The sequence below is a fragment of the Hemitrygon akajei genome, chromosome 10 (assembly GCF_048418815.1).
Source record: "Hemitrygon akajei chromosome 10, sHemAka1.3, whole genome shotgun sequence".
In the NCBI taxonomy this organism is placed as follows: domain Eukaryota; kingdom Metazoa; phylum Chordata; class Chondrichthyes; order Myliobatiformes; family Dasyatidae; genus Hemitrygon; species Hemitrygon akajei.
Genome location: NC_133133.1, coordinates 50,528,247 through 50,548,848, shown reverse-complemented (window position 1 = coordinate 50,548,848; position 20,602 = coordinate 50,528,247). Strand labels below are relative to the sequence as shown.

Here is a 20,602-nt window from a genome sequence, read left to right as displayed (position 1 = left end):
CTCAATAGACAATAGGTGCAGAAGTAGACCATTCAGCCCTTCGAGCCATTCTGAGATCAGGGCTGATCGTCTACTATCAATACCCGGTTCCTGCCTTGTCCCCATATCCCTTGATTCCCCTATCCATAAGATACCTATCTAGCTCCTTCTTGAAAGCATCCAGAGAATTGGCCTCCACTGCCTTCCGAGGCAGTGCATTCCAGACCCCCACAACTCTCTGGGAGAAGAAGTTTTTCCTTAACTCTGTCCTAAATGACCTACCCCTTATTCTCAAACCATGCCCTCTGGTACTGGACTCTCCCAGCATCTGGAACATATTTCCAGCCTCTATCTTGTCTAATCCCTTAATAATCTTATATGTTGCAATCAGATCCCCTCTCAATCTCCTTAATTCCTTAATTCTCCTGTCCTGTTGAAGAGTCTCGGCCCGAAAGGTTGACTGTACCCTTTTCCGTAGATGCTGCCTGGCCTGCTGAGTTCCTCCAGCATTTAGGGTGAGTTGCTTGGGTTTCCAGCGTCTGCAGATTTTCTCTTGTTTGTGATTGATAGATAGATAGATAGATAGATACTTTATTCATCCCCATGGGGAAATTCAACTTTTTTTCCAATGTCCCATACACTTGTTGTAGCAAAACTAATTACATACAATACTTAACTCAGTAAAAAAATATGATATGCATCTAAATCACTATCTCAAAAAGCATTAATAATAGCTTTTAAAAAGTTCTTAAGTCCTGGCGGTTGAATTGTAAAGCCTAATGGCATTGGGGAGTATTGACCTCTTCATCCTGTCTGAGGAGCATTGCATCGATAGTAACCTGTCGCTGAAACTGCTTCTCTGTCTCTGGATGGTGCTATGTAGAGGATGTTCAGAGTAATCCATAATTGACCGTAGCCTACTCAGCGCCCTTCGCTCAGCTACCGATGTTAAACTCTCCAGTACTTTGCCCACGACAGAGCCCGCCTTCCTTACCAGCTTATTAAGACGTGAGGCGTCCCTCTTCTTAATGCTTCCTCCCCAACACGCCACCACAAAGAAGAGGGCGCTCTCCACAACTGACCTATAGAACATCTTCAGCATCTCACTACAGACATTGAATGACGCCAACCTTCTTAGGAAGTACAGTCGACTCTGTGTCTTCCTGCACAAGGCATCTGTGTTGGCAGTCCAGTCTAGCTTCTCGTCTAACTGTACTCCCAGATACTTGTAGGTCTTAACCTGCTCCACACATTCTCCATTAATGATCACTGGCTCCATATGAGGCCTAGATCTCCTAAAGTCCACCACCATCTGCCTGCCAAGCTGTTTCTGTACCACCTCACAAACCTGCCAGAGCAGGCACGTGGGAACGGCACCAGCTAGAAGTTCCACTCCAGGTTACACACCATCCATCACTTTCCCTTAATTAGCGCTGTCACCACACAGACTGCAGCACTTCATGACAGCAGATGTTTTGGACAGGCCATTCTTGCTGGCTTGTTCGTAATGCACCTAGCTCTAAAAATCAAATTGTTCACCACAGAAGTAAAGGCAGCACCCTATAGATTTGGACTATAATGAAATCAAGCATTCTGAGCATCAGGCAAGAGAAAGAAATTGAGGCCAATAACCAGATCAATTAATGAATGATTCACCAGGCAGGGGCAGGTATAATATATATTCTTCTGCAGCTCCTATTTTTTTAAATGGGGAATTCTGGTAGCTAATTTCCAAAAGGTCCATGATATGATTGCTCCAAATAATCTATTTGAGTGAATTTGTTTGTGTCAAATATTATTAATTTTACACACATGGTGAAGATATAAATAAGTTTTCAGATTGGAATTGCTGCTTGTAGCAGCTTATTAAGTATCCAGTATTTTTATATTGCCAAGAAACAGTGTCACCTGCACCCAGGAAAGAAGAGGTTAACAGAAGAGGACTCTCCTATTGGTGCAACTGTTAAAATTCTTTGCATATTTGTTGGGAAGTACTGTGCATTCTTTTACAGGATGGAATTGATTTTTGGAAGGCTCCCTGATGTCCTGGTCTTATTTTTGCCCTTCCCACTCCAACAAACTACTTCTCTCCCTCCCACGTGGTTTGAGTTGCTTTACCACTCTTCCAAATATCCAGTGGCTTTTTGCAGAAGTTCTAGAATACACCTTCTGGTGCTACTTGGACACGCCTTCAGTGATGAACCCGGGGTCGTAAGATGTTTCGGTTCTTTAATCATCAGACAGCTTCGCCCGGGCGATCCAACCGGGGTTGATCAGCCCCCGACTTGTGTCCAAGTGGTACACTAATCCACGGATCCCCCCCTGTGGATCCACAGCCACCACGAGGCCTTTTCAGCAGCCTCTAGAATGTTCTTGGTGGCTCTTCTGCGCTGCAGTCCTTTAACTCCAAGGAGTTTAAGAGTTGTTATTGAGCTTTGCCACTTTTGAGGTGCTCAGTAATGTTGTCACATTTCATTTTTGCCATATGCCTGACAAGAAACAAAAGGGAAAGATGGTAGTTCTTGCCACTTCCTGGCACTGCAGGCACTGTTCTCCACAGCCCCTTCATGCTTGTGTGTTTCAATGAATTTGACCCCAATAATTCTGACTGAAGAGTAGGCAGGTTTCAAGCTTAGAAGAAAACCTTTCTTGCAGTTTCCCTCCCTCCTCCCTACGTTCCAGGAACACTCAACTGAGCTACTTTAAGAACTGTTATTGATTTAGTCTTTTTTTGTTCACCCTGCCTTCTGATGTTAGTGGAACAGTGCATTACAATTATAAAACATTTACAGCACAAAAGTTGGCCACTGTTCCAGCATATCCACATAAGTATCCTCCCATTTCACTTCACCTATCCATTTAGCTCAAGCACTTCTTGAAAGGATGCATTCTGCATTCTGATCAGATGTGTTTACTCCATTTGTTTTTGCCCTTAGTCATGCATGAGTCTATCACTGTGATACTTTTAAAAAGACTCTTGAAAATCCAGATATTTCCTGCTCTGTTATTTTTATCCTCCCCGACGCTTCGTCAAAGAACTTGTTAGAATTCTGGAAAAAACTGAAGTTGTTTTGCACCATTATGAGTAAGCATTGAACACTCACAAAATGCTGGAGGAATTCAGCAGGTCAGGAGCATCTATGGAAATGAATAAACAGTTGACATTTCAGGCCGACACCCTTCTTCAGGACTGGAAAGAAAAGGGGAAGGTGCCACAATAAAAAGGTGACGGGAGGGGAAGGAGGATAGTGAGAAGGTGATAAGTGGAGTCAGGTGGGTAGGAAAGGTAAAGGGCTGGAGAGGAACGAGGCTGATAGGAGAGGAGGGTGGACCATAGGAGAGAGGGAAGGAGGAAGGGACCCAGGGGCAGGTGATAGAAGGGATCTTGGCCCAGATGATAGAATGTTTATTCATTTCCATAGATGCTGCCTGACCCATTGAGTTTCTCAGTATTTTATGTATGTTGGATTTTGGATTTCCAGCACTTGCAGAATTTCCCGTGTTTATGATTGAAGACTTTGTAATCTATGTAGCTTTCCCAGGGCAGCTGTATGATCCTTTCAACAAATAGCATAGCATAAAAAAGGTTTATTCTTCAATCATTTTTACTGCTGGTGGGGCATTCTTGACACGAATGTTGTTTTGGTTGCTTAATCCACTACACTCCATGGAAACCATGAGAAGCAGCAAGGCAAGATACCGTTTAAATGCTACTACACTAAGATTAGCTGTGAATTTAAAAAATATAGGCTTTAATAGGTTTTAAGTTTGTATGTTCAAAGGACCTGAACATTGCTAGAAATACGCACCTATCTTGAAATGAAGAGGCCATAAAGAGTCAACCACATTTGGGGTCTGTTGTAAGTCACCCAGTTCTGATGCAGATGGCAGATTTCCTTCTGTGAAAGATGGGCTTTTACAAAAGTCTTGTGGTTTTGTGGATAATGTTACCGGCACTGCCTTTTTAAAAGTGGATAATTCCACAGTATATGATTACTTTAATTCTCCAGCCATTGTAGTGATTAGATCAATAGACCAGAGCCCTGGCAACTAGTCCACCAACTTAACTACTACAATAGAGTTCTCCACTGTTCTGAGATTAACTGTACTCTTTCAAAGTAACAAGATGCAGAGCTAATTCTGTATATGAGACAGATATGACATATAAAAGATATTGCTCTTTCAGCAAAAGTTTGTGTCTGGAAGGTGGCTTGAGATGTCTAAAATTAAACCTAGGTTCACAAACCTGGGTGTTTGTGATGAATTTTGAATAGCTTATAGACTATACTTGTTGAAAGTTACTGTTGATAAGATGTAACACCACTCGTGTTTGGAAAATATTAACTGTATTTATATTAGATACAAATATCTTTGTAAATAAATGAATTTGGGTCTGCAGTTTCTATCTCTGTCCAAGATACAGTTTTCTGTCCAGTCATTTTTGCACATCTGATTCTGAAGGTCAAATCTGGGGACTTTTAAAATATGCAACATCAAATTTGTATACTTCAAAAATGAAAGTTTTGGCCATTTGTAGGCATCAAGAATCATTCTTTTAATTAAAACTGGTATTACTGGAGTTGAAATACTGTATTAAAGGTTAACTTAAATAACGATGAGCATAATTTTTGTTTTAAATGCTTTCTGACAGTTTGATGTTGAAAAGGGCAACTAAACACGTGTAATAACTGCATGAAATGTTTACTATTGATGTGATATTCTTTAACTCTTCCTCTACTGTGCTGGAAGTAGTGATCTGCTTCTTCACATTATGGTCTGTGATTGGTCTGTCTGGATTTCACACCTATCTTATTGCGCTGAACCAAACCACAAATGAAGATGTAAGTAAAGTTTATAAAACAGAAATCATTATGTAAACTGTTTTTGTGGAATAAACCATAGATAATCAACTGCAAAAGGCACATTTCATAAAAATAGCAACTTTATTGAGTGTAGTCTCCACTTTCCTTCAAGTGGCCTTTTGTAACAGAATAGACCTTGGTTTTGGGGAAGCAACCACAGACAATCAACTGCAACAGATGCATTAAAAATGTTAACTTTTATTGAGTTAGGCTCCACTTTCTGTGTTTTTCTGTAACTTAGAGTAGAGATTGACTATGGAAACGAACTTGGTGATAATTATTAGGATTCATGTTCAGTTGCATTGTGAATATGATAATCTTGCCAATTTACTTAGCTTACTCACATTGTAAACTTTTGCACAGTTCAGGGTTCTTCCTTATTAATGTTATTGATAAAGCAAATTTTCCTGTTTTTCAAGACTAGCTGTTACTTAAGGCACGATAGAATATAAAACTAGCCACATATATATTACTGATTTAAATTGTACAACTCGTATCAATGCCAATTTGCTTCCAGGGTAATGATCAATATCACCTTCACTAGTCTTCAATGCAACAGGAATTTTCCTTTGAGATTTACTTTTTGTAGGCATTACTATCTTTATAAATGGGTATTGTTACTACGAAGAACTACATGTGATGCCTAAGGGCTTGTGTTAGATGTCTAGGATTTGAATGAATTTACTCGTGAAAATTTATTCTGTTCAATCTTTTGAAATTCTTTTACACAGATTAAAGGTTCTTGGTCAGGTAAAAATGGAATTCATAACCCTTACAGCCACGATGGTATAATAAAAAACTGTTGTGAGATCCTTTGTGGGCCAGTGCCACCAAGGTAGGAAATCCATTTATAAAAATAAAAATAAAAATGCTACTGTGCATAATGGAATAACAGAAGTAAAACTCTTTCAATGTCTTGGCTAATAGTCACTTAAGCTTTGAACCTTCAGCATTGAAATGTAAATTGTTCAACTCATTGCTGTTCAATAGACCATAATACAGATTGAGTACCCCTATCCGACATGCTTAGGGCCAGTACTGTTTCAGATTTTGGATTTTTATAAATAGATAACTTGGGATCGCCATAATTTCCGACTCTGGATTTATGCGCTACTGGTAAGCAGCCTTTGTCTTACATTTGTTCATCGCACATGCCTACTTAACAAAAAAAGTTATTACACACCATTAAATAAGGTAAGGTATAAAAACAACCAGTATGTAGATTTGTTTTGGTGTTAGATCTTCACCAGCAATGATTCGTAAACTTACCAATGAATTTCTCTGCTGCTTCATGATCAGTATACACGTTAGCTTTAAATTTTTTTAAATCTTTGAGATTTTCTTAAATTTCTGTAACCATCCTGCTGAGTATTCGCAATTACATTCAATTTTCCGTCCATCGAGACAGATCTTTGCTTGTTTCATGCTCAGCATACAGTTAAGTGGTACCTATTCTTTCAATACATGATTTTTCACTTTATGTGGTGTTTTCCTATATTTCATTAACTTCTGTTCATTACATATGTGAGGTCACTTCTCAGAACTGTCAGTGACGAGCAGGGACCTGCTGATTGCGTTTGAATCTTCCCAGTGTCTTGTGGATTTTCCATTTGTGATGTCATCAGTATTCAAAGAAATTTCGGATTTTGGGAGTTTTCAGATTTTCGAATTTCAGATGAGGGGTACTCAAACTGTATAAGAAATTGACTGCTATATATGTATGTTTAATAACAGTGGCCAATTAAAGTCTTTTATTTAGAAGAATATGGGGATTCTTTTTGAGCATGTAAGAGTTGTTAAGTAAACTTACTTCATGTAGCTTACTTTGCAGCTGTATAATTATCCTCAGTTTTTTGTTGAAATTGATATTTTTGTAGAAATATTTGTTTCTGTGATTATTTTCTTTGAATTTTATTCAGAGTAAAAGCTTGCTAAACTTTGGTTGGATTCAATCAAGTGGTTATCGAAGAGCAAAGACGAATATGTTTCTCTGAATATTTAAAGAAATGCGGGTTATTGCTGTATGCTGATTTACTCTTTTTAAACAATTGATAGCCCCAAAAATAAACTGTTAGTCATTTGATTTCTTCAAGTTAACTGCTGACAGGCTTGAGTTGGGTTTCTGTGCAGGTACCTCTGAGAAACACAAATATTATAACATACTTAAATATTGGGCTAATTTTAAAATGGTTAGTCAAAAAATTGTACAGCAAGGTAACAAGCCCTTTGGCCCAACTGATCCATGTTGACCAAGTTACCCCATCCAAGCTCGTCCTATTTGCCATCAGTTTGCCAATGACCTTCCAAAACATTCCAATCCATGTACCCATCCAATTGTGTTGTTAAAGTTGTTAATGAGTCTGCTTCAAGCACTTCCTCAACGTAAATTACCACCCTGTGCGGGGGGAAAAGTTGTCCCTCAAGTTTCCCTTAAATCCTTCTCCTCTCATCTTAAACCTATGCCAACTAGTTCTTGATTCTCCAACTCTTAGGGGCAGGGTGGAATCTCTGAGTGTATTCATGCCCCTCATGACTTCATACCCCTCTATAAAATACCTCTCTATTCAGCACTTGATGGACTGTGTTATAAGGAGAGGGACTGACAGCACTCTTTAATAACTTGCTTCTTATAACAAGTGACCAAAATTGAACACAATACTCCAAATGTAGCCTCACTACTCTCCTGTACAATTGCACCATGCCATCTCCATACGCAGAAGGCCAATGTGTCACAGGCCGCCTTCACCACCCTGTCTACCTGTGACTCCATTTTCACAAAGCCCTGTACTCTGTTCTACAAGACTCTCCAGGGTTCCACCATTGACTGTGAACGTCCTACTTGCATTTGACTTTCCGAATTGCAACTCGTCGCACTTCTCCAAGTTTAACTCCCATTTGCCATCCTTTGGGCCATTTACTCAGCTGATCAAAATCTCCCTGTAATTTTGACAAACTTCTTCATTATCCATTATACCACCTATTTTAGTGTCATCTGCACACTAACTATGCCTTGAACATTCTTATCCAAATTGTTGATATGGATGACTACAATAGCCCAGCACTGATCTGAGGCACATCTAGTCACGGGCTTCCAGTCCGGGAAATAACCTTTCACTATCACCCTCTGCTTTCTACCATCAAGCCAATCATATTTCCAACTAGCCAGCTCTCTTTATCTTCCTACTGATCCAACTTTACAGAGCACCATACCACATGGAACCTTATCGAAAGCCTTACTGAAGTCCATACGTTATAAACCATGACATCAAGAAACTCTGTCAAGTTTGTAAGACATTGATCTCCCAGGCAGAAAGCCTGGCACACTACCCCTAATTGATCACTTTGGAGAGATACATATATCGCTCCCCTCAGAATCCGTTCCAGTAACTTGCCTATCACAGATGTTAGACTTACCAGCCTATAGTTGCTACATCTTCCTTTGCCGCCTTTTTTAGGTAAAGGTAACACATGCGCTGCCTTTCAATTATCAGCAATTCAAACCATGGCTAATGATCAGCCAGGGCTCCCACACTTCCCTCCCTAGCCTCCCACGAATATAAAGAACTTACCAATGCCAAAGACTCTTGAAGAAATTATTTGTGAATTGCAGCTTTGGACTTTTTAATAAGTGCGCCATTGTGCAAAGAGTGGCTGAAGACTGTAGAATATTGGTGCCAGTAATATGGCTGCAGCTCATTGAAGTTCTGCCATATTGTGTCGCATGTTTTTGATTGCTGAATGGTTCTTTTGCTCAATTTCTTCCTTTTTTTCTTGTTTTAACCCTGCCCACCAACCTGTCTCCCAGATTTAGTTAACTAAGAATTAATCCCAAATACGTTTTTTTTCCAGTGTTCTTGACAGAAGAGGGCTTATTAAAGAAGACACTGGTATTTCAGTCCAAACTAATGGTGTTGCCTGTACAGCACCACAGACAACGGTAAGACTCGTTGGATGGTTTTGAAGCTGAGCTACTCAGAATGTATTTAACACTTGGAGAACTAAAAGTACGATGAAATGTTATGGAAGAACATTTTCATTAATATCACTAAGGTATCGGGGACAGCTATGAAAGAGATCATTTAAATTAGTTAAAGATATAATTCAGTAATGTTTTCTGTGATATGATTTAGTGAGAAGGAATGGGCTACTTGGTTCTCATAACCTGTTTCAGAGCATAAAACTTCTGGATGTTGCATGGAATTCAACTACATTACTGTGCCTACTGCATTGCCCATGTAATCTGGGAAAGCATTTTGATGGTTTACTGAAGAAGTGCTACATTATTAATTGCTATCTTTGATTGAGGGATTTGAGGCTCCTTGTAGCCTTGGGTATGAGTACTAATGATCTACTTACCCTGCTGTACAATAAGGTTCTAAATGATATCCCTCCATTGACCAACACTGCCTAAAATATTTTTTAAAAAACATGAATGTTTTAGGGCAATACTGTTGTTCTTGGAGACGCAGAGTCATACAGCATAGAAGCAGGCCATTTGACCCATTTAAGCCTGCACTGACCATCCAGTATTCATTTATACTAATCTTGTTGTAATTCCATTTTATCTTCCTATACGAACCCCAGATTAACCTGCCAACCTGTTTTGTAATATTGAGGGAAACGGGAGTGCCCAAGTGAGGCCACTGTGGTCATGAATATGTAAACTCCATACACACAGTAGCAGAGGTCAGAGCTGAATCTGAGAGGAACCAGCTCCAGTCACTGTACCATAGTCCGCCTGTATACTTAAACATGCTGTAAATCTTTCTGCTCTGATGTGTTATGTTCCAAGGACCAGATGTGACACATTTGTGTAATTACTTTATTTTTCATTTTATTTTCTTTCTCCCCTTGTTCCTCTTGTTATAAAATTCAGAGTGTGAGTACACGGCTGAGGATTTATTTCTAATCTGCAGTTATCCTGATGATAAGATTTGACAGGAGACCACTGTAGTTCAGACTATGAAGGAATGGCCAGGCTTTTTTGCAAAAAAAATATATAATGACCCATTTGAATCTTTTTATATCAATATCCACTACCTTGCATGGTTATCATGGTAGTTTAGCAGTTAGTGTGACACTTCACTGAGCCAACAATGTGGGTTCAATTCCTGCGCTGTCTGTAAGGAGTTTGAATGTTCTTTCCAAAATGACGGGAGTTTTCTCCAGGTTCTCCAGTGTCCTTCCACATTCCATAGATGTACAGGTCAGGGTTAGTGCGCATGCTATGCTGTCACTGGAAGTGTGGTGATGCTTGTGAGCTGCCTCTAGCACGCCCTCGGACTGTATTGGTTATTGATACAAAACTATGCATTTCATTGTATGTTTTGAAGTTTTGATGGACACGTGTCAAAGCTAAACTTACTCTATCTTCAAAAGCCAGATTTGCACAAGCATGTCCATTCACTGCTTGTGTGTACATTTTTTTTTGTGTGTGATTCCTGTGCGGTACACCTCCTCATTCTTTCTGCCAGTCTGTCTGTCTGCTCCAGGAACATAACCTTCCATTCTTTATTGTCCCTGAAGCTCGTAGTACTGGCACATCCACAATTAATTGCCCCTGAAAATAAGAGTCCAGTTAACTGACCCAAGTCCAGCAAGACACGGGTCAGTGGACTCTTATTTACACAGCCCAGAATTTATCTAGATCAGGAATATTCATTTTGTATTATAGCATACAGCTTGATTGGGTATGGAAAAATTATAGGTCTTGCAGTTGTGTTCAGATCGGCCATGGCCAGATACATTTTAATTTTATGTCCAATCCATCTTCTGCTTATACTGAGGTCCTTGTTAAACATTTATAGTAGGTACAGAATTACAGTATTTTGATCTAGGGATATGAAGAGACTGGACTATTATTTTCAGTCAGGGTTGTGACTTGATATTTTCATGTTTCCCTTGTTCATGTAAGTGGTGGTGGCCATCAGTTTGGGAGGTGCTTTTGAGGGGTGTTAGGCTGCAGATAGAGGACAGTGTGCCCACAGTGGTGGAAGCTCAGCAACAGGGTTGTCATCACTGAAATCTGTTGTTTTGTGGCAATAGTATAGCGCAAAGACATAAAAACGTTGCTATAAATTTCAATAAAATAGAAATAAATTGTCCAAATGGGGAATAGTGAAGTAATGTGCATGGGCTCATGGACCTTTGAGAAATCTAATGGGAGAGGAAAGACACTTATTTTAAAATGTTGAATATGGCTCTTCAGACTTTGACATCTCCTCCCTAACAGTATTAATGAGAAGGGAGATGTTCTGGGCAGTAAGGGTCGTTAATGGTGGATGCCACCTTTTTAAGGCACCACCATTTGAAGGAGACCTTGATGGTGGGAGGCTTAAACCTGTGATGGATCTGGAGTCTCTGCAGTCTCTTTCGATCCTTGTATTGGAATTTCCATGCCAGCTGGTGAGCAAACCAATCAGAATGCCCTCCACTGTAAATCTGTAGAAATTTGGTGAATTATCAAATCTCCTCAAACTCCTGATGAAGCTTGTGAGCCTTTTCCATGAGTACGGCAATGTGTTGGACCCAAGGTTGTTCCTCTGAGGTGTTGACGCCCAGGAACTGGAAATTACTCATCCTTTCCACTGATGAGGCCTCAATGGGGACTGATGTGCATTCTCCCGACTTCCCCTTCCTGAAGTCCTCAATCAGCTCCGTGGTTTTGTTGATATTGATTGCGTGGTTATTGTTTCAGCACCATCAACCAGCTGATTTATCTCCATCTTGTGCACTTCCTCATCGCCATCTGAGATTCTGCCATCAGCAGTGAATTTATAGATGGCATTTGAGTTGTGTCATGAGTGTAGAGGGAGCAGAGCATCCTTGAGATGCATTGCCACAGCATTGCCATTGAACATTAAGGGGAAATGATTTGACTCTCGTTGTACAGGTGTATTCAAGGGGATACCGACTCTATTTACCTCTTCCCCCAGGAATCCCTACTCAGGGTACCATTAACCGAAGGGTCCATGGACCTCAGGTTGGGAACCCATGCCCTACGTTAATGTCCTGAGGCAGGTAATTGGGTTTCTCTTAGTACAACCTTCCTCTTTAGTTGACTCTAGTTAGATGAAGATTTTCACACCAATTCTCTTTGTCCTTGGGGAATTTAGGGATGGATAAGAAATGCTGTATTACCAAAGATGTCTAAATTATCCAAATGAATAAAAAAGGTTAGAACTGTCACGTCTCTTGAGGACAGGACATATGAAAGCAATTTTCCTCTTTACTTGATAAATCTCAGTGTTGTAATGTTATTGGTATGGCACAGCTAATTCTGGATAGTGAGGCTGCAGCCCGAGTATTTTTAGGGCTGACAGTCCTTGTTTAATCCAGTGAACCTGGCCATTACTTTCTTCCATGGAATAAATCGTATTACCTGTATGTATTTTTTTATTGACGGAAACTACAAGAGGATACCAGAATCGATCAGCCACCTGCAGTTTCAGGCTCAAAATGCTTGCAACAAGCTCCACTAGTCTTTTTCTTTCCTGTGCTGAGTTTGACTATTACAGAGAATGGAGATACTCACAGAACCTTTGTTTCCGATGTCCTTTAATTGTCCACCATCTTTGTCAGACACATAGAAAATCTACAGCATGATACAGGCTCTTCGACCCACAAAGTTGTGCCGAACATGTCAGCTTGATATGGCAGCACTGAAGAACTTCATTAGGACAACTAAATAATCTAAACTGTGTGCTTGGCTGTCTTAAAGTCAAAAGCTCTTTCTGTTATGCCGTTTTTTTTTTACACCTCTCAAAAGCTATCGCTTCATCCGTTTATCCTCCTGTGGTATTAAATTCCTTCGTATGGACTACATGTTTTGAACTAAGTATTTTCAGGATATTGAATCATGATCAAATACTTATTTTACATCCTGCCAGCTATTTTATCCAGTCCTTACTAACATAGAAGTTACACCAATCATTGCAACTCATTCATGAAAATATTGTCAGAAGTCATCACTTCAATGACCTCACTTCCACCATTTCTGACTATAATGTATTCAAAGTCACAGACTATTAGGCATAAATGCACGTTTGACAAAAATCTGAACAATTGAGGTCATATTGTTTCTTCTGAAATCAGTGTATGGGAAAGGTAGCATCTGAATAACTGCACCTCTGCATCAGTTGTTACTTTCTCATGTCTTGTAAAAATTCTGTAATTTTCACAAAAAAAAATTGCAAATGGAAAGAAATTGGACTTCATTCCGTCAAATTGACTCTGGGTCAAAGAAGTGAAAGTATGTATTCTGAGCCTTTATTTAATAATGATATTATGCCACATTATTATCAGGGCCTTTTTGAACCCTCTTTTTAATCGTTTTTCTTCTTTGATGAAATTGCATGACAGTATAATGGAAAACTTTTATTAATAACTTATCTCAATGTTCTCTTCTCTATCAGGCAAGTAAAGCTCCTTTGATATCCAATGAGCAGGCACCATTAAAAGTAGTTCCTTTCGTTCCTGGACAAATGGAACCAGAAGCAAGAGAAACAACGTTATCACCTAATACAAACATAGCACTTCCATCCCCACCAACAGTGGACTTGAATATACAGACTGGCACCACAGTCCTGCGAAGAGATGCACTTACAAAAGGAACATATCGAGGACATGCCCTTTAGTAAATTTGCTCCTGAAGGAATTTCAAACAGAAGAAGGGGCACAAAATGTTGGAAGATGGTTCTTCTATCTAAATTAAGGTGCAAAAAGAATTGACACTACAATTTCCATCTGATCAGTATTGTGTGTTTTATATGAAGGTGTTTTGGAAGTTGGATATGCTGTGATGCAGCATCAGATTAGGAACGATAAAGAAAAAGTCAAATTGCTCAGAGACTTTTCAGGGCCAATTTGCATATTTATGGCCAAATTTGTCCAATCATGCATTCACATTTGTTATTTTACTTCAAAAATACAAAAATGCAGTTTGACAAATGAATTTTTCAGAAAGAAGTAACTGCTAATTTCTTAGTTTGTTTCCCACTTCACTTTGTAACTTCATGAAAATAACCGGCAGGACAATATTATATGAATACCTCGTGTAGTAATATGCTGAATTTCATTTAGGTGCTATGCAAAATATTGACATGTTTTGAACTTACCAGGATAATTTCATAATATCACCAATTACTGGCATGTTATGAATGAAACACAAGCTATATAAAGATGGCTATGTGAGAGTTTTCGTGTGTGCGTGTATATGTGTGAGAGAGAAAGGGAATAGGGCTCTTCAGATACATGAATTTGATGTTGGGTAAGTAACATTGAACCTAGACCTAAAATTAGATTTTCCCTATACGAGTTCATGAATGAACTGATGCTGCCATTGGATGTTGTTTTCATGAAATTACAATTTCTTTCCTAATATTATATTGTCGAACTATGTGGCTTTACACAAAATAAATTTACTGTTCAATTTTTGAACCAGGTCACACAATACTATGGAAATATGTGAAATAGCTTACAGCTTAAGATAATTACCTATGAGAAACAGTTCCTGAAAAATTGAACCTCACCATTAAAGCTGGAGTTCCACTGCCTTGTACATTAAAGAACTTTTTGAGCTCAATGTGCAAAATATAGAACTGGGAGAAAGGAAGCAAAAAGTCTGTGTTGATGGGAATTTGTTTTACAGACGTCGTATTTTCAAATTTAACAAATAATTCATTGCTGGGAGAGAGTGAATTATATTAAAAGCAGAAAAATGGGTTGGTGCCACTTTATAATTTAATATAAATGAAGTCTTTTAACAGCAGTAGAGGTATGCATGGAATTGTTTTTCCCTTGTAGTTAATCAGCTAGTGTTTTGAATTGTCCAAAGGCTAGTTTTGCAGTTTCTCAAGACTACTAAATTTCAGCAAGGATCCAAGGACAAACTGTGGCTTAGTTAAAAGGCTTCTAAGTTAGACTCGAACACTGGCTTAAATTTTCAAAGTCCATAACTGAGGCACAAATACAAAGGTTTTAAGACTGAAGAAAATGTTTGTGCTCCCAACCTCTTCTGAACAGGTTATAGTGCCTTTGATGATACTGAATGGAACCATTTGGAAATTTGTAATATCTTGCAGATTGATATGTATGATAATGTGTTAAATGAGGTTAGTCTTATTGAATGAAATGGTGACAACTATGAAATTGATTCATTTGCTTGTGTTTTTGTGCAAAACAACATTGTTATTGTAATTATATTAGTCTCTACATTATTGCACATCCTTACACCAATAACAGAACGTGCTTTGTAATCTGAATAAAGTGACCCTGTCTGTTATTCACTGTATCTAGAAAGACAAATAGTTCTGAAGTTGCACTGACCCAACATTTCCTTTTGCATGATTTTTAATAATAATACTCTGATTATAAACAAGATTCTGAGGAAAAAATGCAGTTTCTTCTGATTTTGAACCCTTCAAAACAGAATGATCCAAATGCGATATCAGGAGTCTGTGGTTGGGTTAAGTATTTATGAACCTTTTAGAGTTTCAACCAAATAACTTGTAGCACAATTGGATTCTGTAGGTGGTAGCTTTAGATACATTAAGTCTTGGGACTGAAACTGCATTTTGCAGCATAGGTTTCCTTACAAAAACTTAGTTACGTAATTTAAGACTTAGTGCAAAAGTTAGGTAATAATTTGTAACAGCTTTTATCTGATAGTTTCATCAACATGAAATTCTGCAGATGCTGGAAATCTTAAGCAACACATACATGATGCTGGAGGAACTCAGCAGTTGGACTGTGTCTATGGAGGGAAATTAACAGTTGCCGTTTCGGGCCTGGAACATCAAACCTCCGTACGTGTGTCTTGACTTGCTGAGTTCTTCCAGCATTTTGTGTGTGTGTGTTGTATCTGATCATTTTGAGTGTTTGAATAAGAAAGCTCAACCTTCTTTCACATCTGAAGCCCATTTCTAATTATTTCACAGCCAACTATAACAACATGCATGCGATCTAAATTAAGTAATCAATAAACTTGCTTGATCTAATAGCTTAAAGGTAGTCCCAAACAGCAGACTTCCCATCTGAAATATTGTAATCTAATAGAGCCATTTTACAGTTGTCTTTTTCCTTGTGTGAGGATGTCACTTTGAAATAGAACCTTATAGGATCATTGCTAACTCATATGCACACTGCTGATCAAAATTATTCTCAAAAATGTTGCAGCCATTGAATTTTATATGTTGTCATTGATCCCTCATTTAATATTAACTGTAGCATGCCAATCAGCAATTTTACAGAATTCAATGCCAAAAGTGATCAAATTTCACAAAATTGAGATGTTGAGTGGATTTTGAAACGTTATAGTGAGAGACAAGTAGTTTAAACAAAAATGGCCCCCAATATCTTTGAATATTCTTTCTATTATTTTATATTCACACTAGTTTAATCAGTCCAATGTAATTTTTTTCACACTAGGTGGAATTGGAAGCTATGGCAAGGTCAGTTTATTAATGGAAGGGCCATTGATATGGATAGTTTTCCTTTTCAAATGATCATACTGTTTGACTCATCTTCAGCAACCCAGGTCATCCTGATCAGAAACTGGTCTCTTTTAAGGTTTAAAATTAGAAGATAAAAGATGTAACAGTTGCAGATATATGGACAGTTGTTTCTCATATTGTAAGGTACCATGGTTTAAGGTAAGTGTATGCATTATCTAAATTGATAATGACCCTATGCATCAGATTTGGGGGAATATTCTCCCTCATCTCTGCTCTTCAACAATTCGACAATCCACCAGCCAGCCAAAAACTTCACTTGCACTACATGTTAGAAGGTCAGTTAGATACGTAAGACCTATGTGGTTGAAGGCAAGGTGCAAAGCCTTTAAATTTGGTCAGCTTACTCGTTATCGTGAATTGTCTTTAATATTAATAAGATACTAGTTGCTTTGACTATGAAAACATGAAATGCATCTTGAAGCAAGTTGGTACATACTTTCCCAGAAAATGTCAAGATTTGACATTTGGAAACTTGGGACAGGTTTCAATAGTTAGCAATATCGAAATGAATCAAACAAATCAATGCATCAAATACTAACATTTGCAGATGTTAATTTTATTGAAAATTCTCACACACTTTGTGATTTTTCTTGTTGAAATTGTCCTTTAGTTGTAACTGATGGTGCAATGCCAAGAGAAAAAGCCTAATGATAACTGTGGAATTCAAAGCAAATTGGAATTAAGGATGATGCAACAATTAAATTTGTGCACACTCCTTCAAATGTTTCATCAAAAGTTGCGTGATCTGATAACCTACTATTTGTACTTCACATTTTTTATCTTGATCAATAAATGTGATATATTTAGCAGTGAAACCCAATTACCATCTCTCTTACACGATTTACCCTTTCATAAGATTCAAAACATTTTTTTTTCCTCGACACAATAGGATCACCTTCTCTCCCTGTTATTTGTTTTCACAAGTTCAGAGATACCCTTCCCTGTCCATTTTAATCCCTTCATGGGCTCACTGTATCCGCCCCACCCCACCCCAACAACCAAAACATCCACTTCATTGGGATGTTCTTTTCCTGCTACAAACCTCCCATTCATTCTGGCCATCTGTCCCAGAGCACATAGAAGAAGAGCCCCTGTTCGTCTAAGGTCAATAGACATACTTTATTTTTGCTCAGGCCGTATCTTTACTTTCTCACATTTGGTTTGTCATTCTTTGTTTCGGTTTCTTCACAAAGTGAAACATGCAGGCTTTTCATTCTGCTGTTAAAAATGAAATTGTACTGCATGTTGTCGGTGCTAGTTGCAGATTGTATGAAAATTCTATATACGGTGTACAGTAGTGTTGGATTGTTTAGAACAAGAAATGATGTATCATTGACTGCACAAGAATTCAGGAGGGACACCAGTTTTCAGCACTGAATGAGAACCAAAAGTGCTTATTTCTATCTGGATATAAAAGTGGTTTTGATTTTGTATGGAAATGTTTACAGTTAGCTTGGATTGCAATCATATTAACCAAATATTATAAAAGTCGCCGTTATAAGAAAAGGCTAATTTCATTTCACAAAGCCTTCATATCAACTATTTCAAATTATGAAAGACTATCTTGAGGGTATTTGTTTTAAACTTGAAGAAAAGCTGTTTTTGTTGGAGGTGACAAGTGGAGGGACAGTTTATATTTCCTTAATCGTGGCGGAACGTTGTACTTTTAGGTGAGTCCAAATGAGAATGTTTGGCTGTACCAAGCAACAAATTTATCTCATCTTAAATTATTATTTACAGTGTTGTTAAATTGCCTCCAAGTTTATTCATTTTTTGGAATTTCAATTTGTTCAGATGATAAAACAAAATTATCCTAGGGAAAAATTTGGTTATATTTGTCAGAATTTTGTTAAATATATTTGAACATCTGTTGGAAAATGCATGGAAGTGTAGTTCTCCCCATCCAAAATTTGCTCCAGTGGAGTTGGTGGACACTGATATTACTATTATGCATATTAATTACTGTGAACTGGGGATAAGTTTCTAATCAACTACGCTTGGAAAGCCTTCATTGTTATTAATTGATTGATGGTGATTCTGTCAAAGAATCATAGAAAATATATGACATAGAGGATGGCCATTGGCTCCACTTCCTAACCCCAACTTCTAGTGCTAGGTCTGATGCTATTTACTATCTAGCCAAAATTTTCCCATTTATTGCTCTCATCTTGTTGCATCCTCCCAAATGCAGTGCTCGGGATAAAAATACCATTTCTTACTTCCCTGCCCAGCTAACCAGGCCATCTGTAGTTTCCTGTAGGCTAAGGCTTTCTTCCTCACTACTAACAATTTAGCCAGTTTTTCTATCATCTACAAGACATTGAAGTCTCAGTTAATAATACGTATTGCAAAAATTCAAAGGCCTGAGCACTTGACCCTGTGGACCTCACTGACAATCATCTTCCAGTCACAAAAGAGGCACATCAGTCATTACCTTTTGCTTCCTACACAGTTAATTTTAGACCAATTTGAAACCCTCCCTTGGATTCCATCCAGATTTTATTTTTCTGTCAAATAGTTGACATAACCTCATTCGATGATTTCTCACCAATCATTTATTCTCAGAGCTGTGATTTTCTGTTTTTAACCAAAATTATCACTATTCCTATCCTCTTTTTTAAATTCTGCCCTCTATCATTTTGAAACACTAACCAGGAATGGTATGCTACCAGTCGTGCATGTTTTCAGTGGTTGTAGTACCGTACTTCAATATGTTGGCCAGTGCTGTCAATTCATCTACCTTGTACTCTGAAATTCATTTCATAACCGTATATATATATATCCTTAAAAACATGCACACAACTTTTTTTGACTAAAAATGTTCTAATTTTTCTCTGTCGTCTAATGACTTGTTTAAGGTTTCTCTTTGACAAAAGGAGTGTTTTTGGTGCAGTTAAGTATGTTTAGAGAAGTTTAATGCATGCTAATAACTCTAGTTATCTAAATCAGTGTCATCACATAAAGCAAATCGCAAAGGTCAATTTGGATTAGAGTACATCAGATGCCAAAAATACAAATTGCTAAAATGTAGCTAATTCTTGATGATAGGAATCTTTATTCCCATCACCCGATACTGGTTTGTAAGCACTGCTATTTCTTGATAGTTTCCTCTTTTTCATGCTGTCACAGGCTCACTGCTGCCTGTGTGTCTCTTTCCCTCCACTGTCCCTCTCTGTCCCTGGCAACTTTCAGATTTTCACAGCATGATTCTGGTGTATTTTAAAAAAACACAGATTCTCTAAATATATAGGAAATTAAATATGGGCCTATTTACCTTGAATGGAATAACTCATTAAATTTTTTTGTAAGAAGGTTGTATGTAATACGCTTCAATGGACAGTTTTGGCAGCAAAATTTGCTAAATTTGATTTTGAAAGACAGTTTTTACGTACAGATTGAATGAAAGATGTGGGCAATTTCTTGACAACAAAGTCAAGTGGGTATATTGTAAATAGAATTGGTTGCAATTTTTTACTGCACACCTTTGTATTTTAAATTGTTCAGAAAACCAGTTTCATTGCCAAATGCGTCATTCCAAAACATTTAAGCAGAGAAACAAATAGTACCTTGAAGGACATGTTTAACAGGAGATCAGAATCTAACATCCCCATCCCCATCACCCTACCCAAGCCAGCAATATTCTTTAAAATAAACTCTCAAGGCAAAAAAGGATCTAGCGCTTATCTTCTTGGGCTTCCAGCCGTTTACAGGTGTCAATTATAATGGATGTTTCAATGACACAAACTACCATCTTCATCAGGGATGATGCCTGGGCATGTCTAGCCTGGTGTATTTATACTCCTGTCATCCTTCCCTCCTGATTGGTTAGTCCCCAGCTAATCAGATTTCCACTGTCCCACCTTGCTTACAATCAAATTCCAGTTCTTACTTAGAGCGAGACCTTTACCTCTGTTAAAATTCTTTTCCTCTAGTTTTATTTCAATGGCTTCTTTCACCGGACGATCCCAAAGCCCATTTGTGTGTCACAGTAGCTTTAACCCGTCAAAGTCAATCCTATGGCCATTTCAAATGCAATCTTCTGCTACCGCTGATTTCTCCAGGTAACCCAAATGGATACACCCCCTGTGCTCCATAATGTGAGTTTGCACAGTGCGTACCGTCTGGCCGATATACACTGCTCCATATTTACAGGGATGTAAATGCTACCCATCCTGAGTCCCGGGTCATATTTGACCAGCATAAGTGGAGAAATTGGCGGTAGCAGAACTTTGCATTTGCAATGGCTGT

General features: G+C 38.3%; 1 protein-coding gene across 1 annotated transcript in view; it reads left to right on the top strand.

The window, feature by feature from the left end:
• Nucleotides 1-14,990, top strand: part of zdhhc9 (zDHHC palmitoyltransferase 9) — a 121,687-nt gene extending 106,697 nt beyond the window's left edge. The window contains exons 6-9 of the mRNA XM_073058252.1: nt 4,718-4,820; nt 5,573-5,676; nt 8,691-8,778; nt 13,256-14,990. Coding sequence (XP_072914353.1) covers nt 4,718-4,820; nt 5,573-5,676; nt 8,691-8,778; nt 13,256-13,477 — 517 coding nt within the window. The 3' untranslated portion in view covers nt 13,478-14,990. The remainder of the gene's footprint in view (nt 1-4,717; nt 4,821-5,572; nt 5,677-8,690; nt 8,779-13,255) is intronic.
• Nucleotides 14,991-20,602: the final 5,612 nt, after the last annotated feature.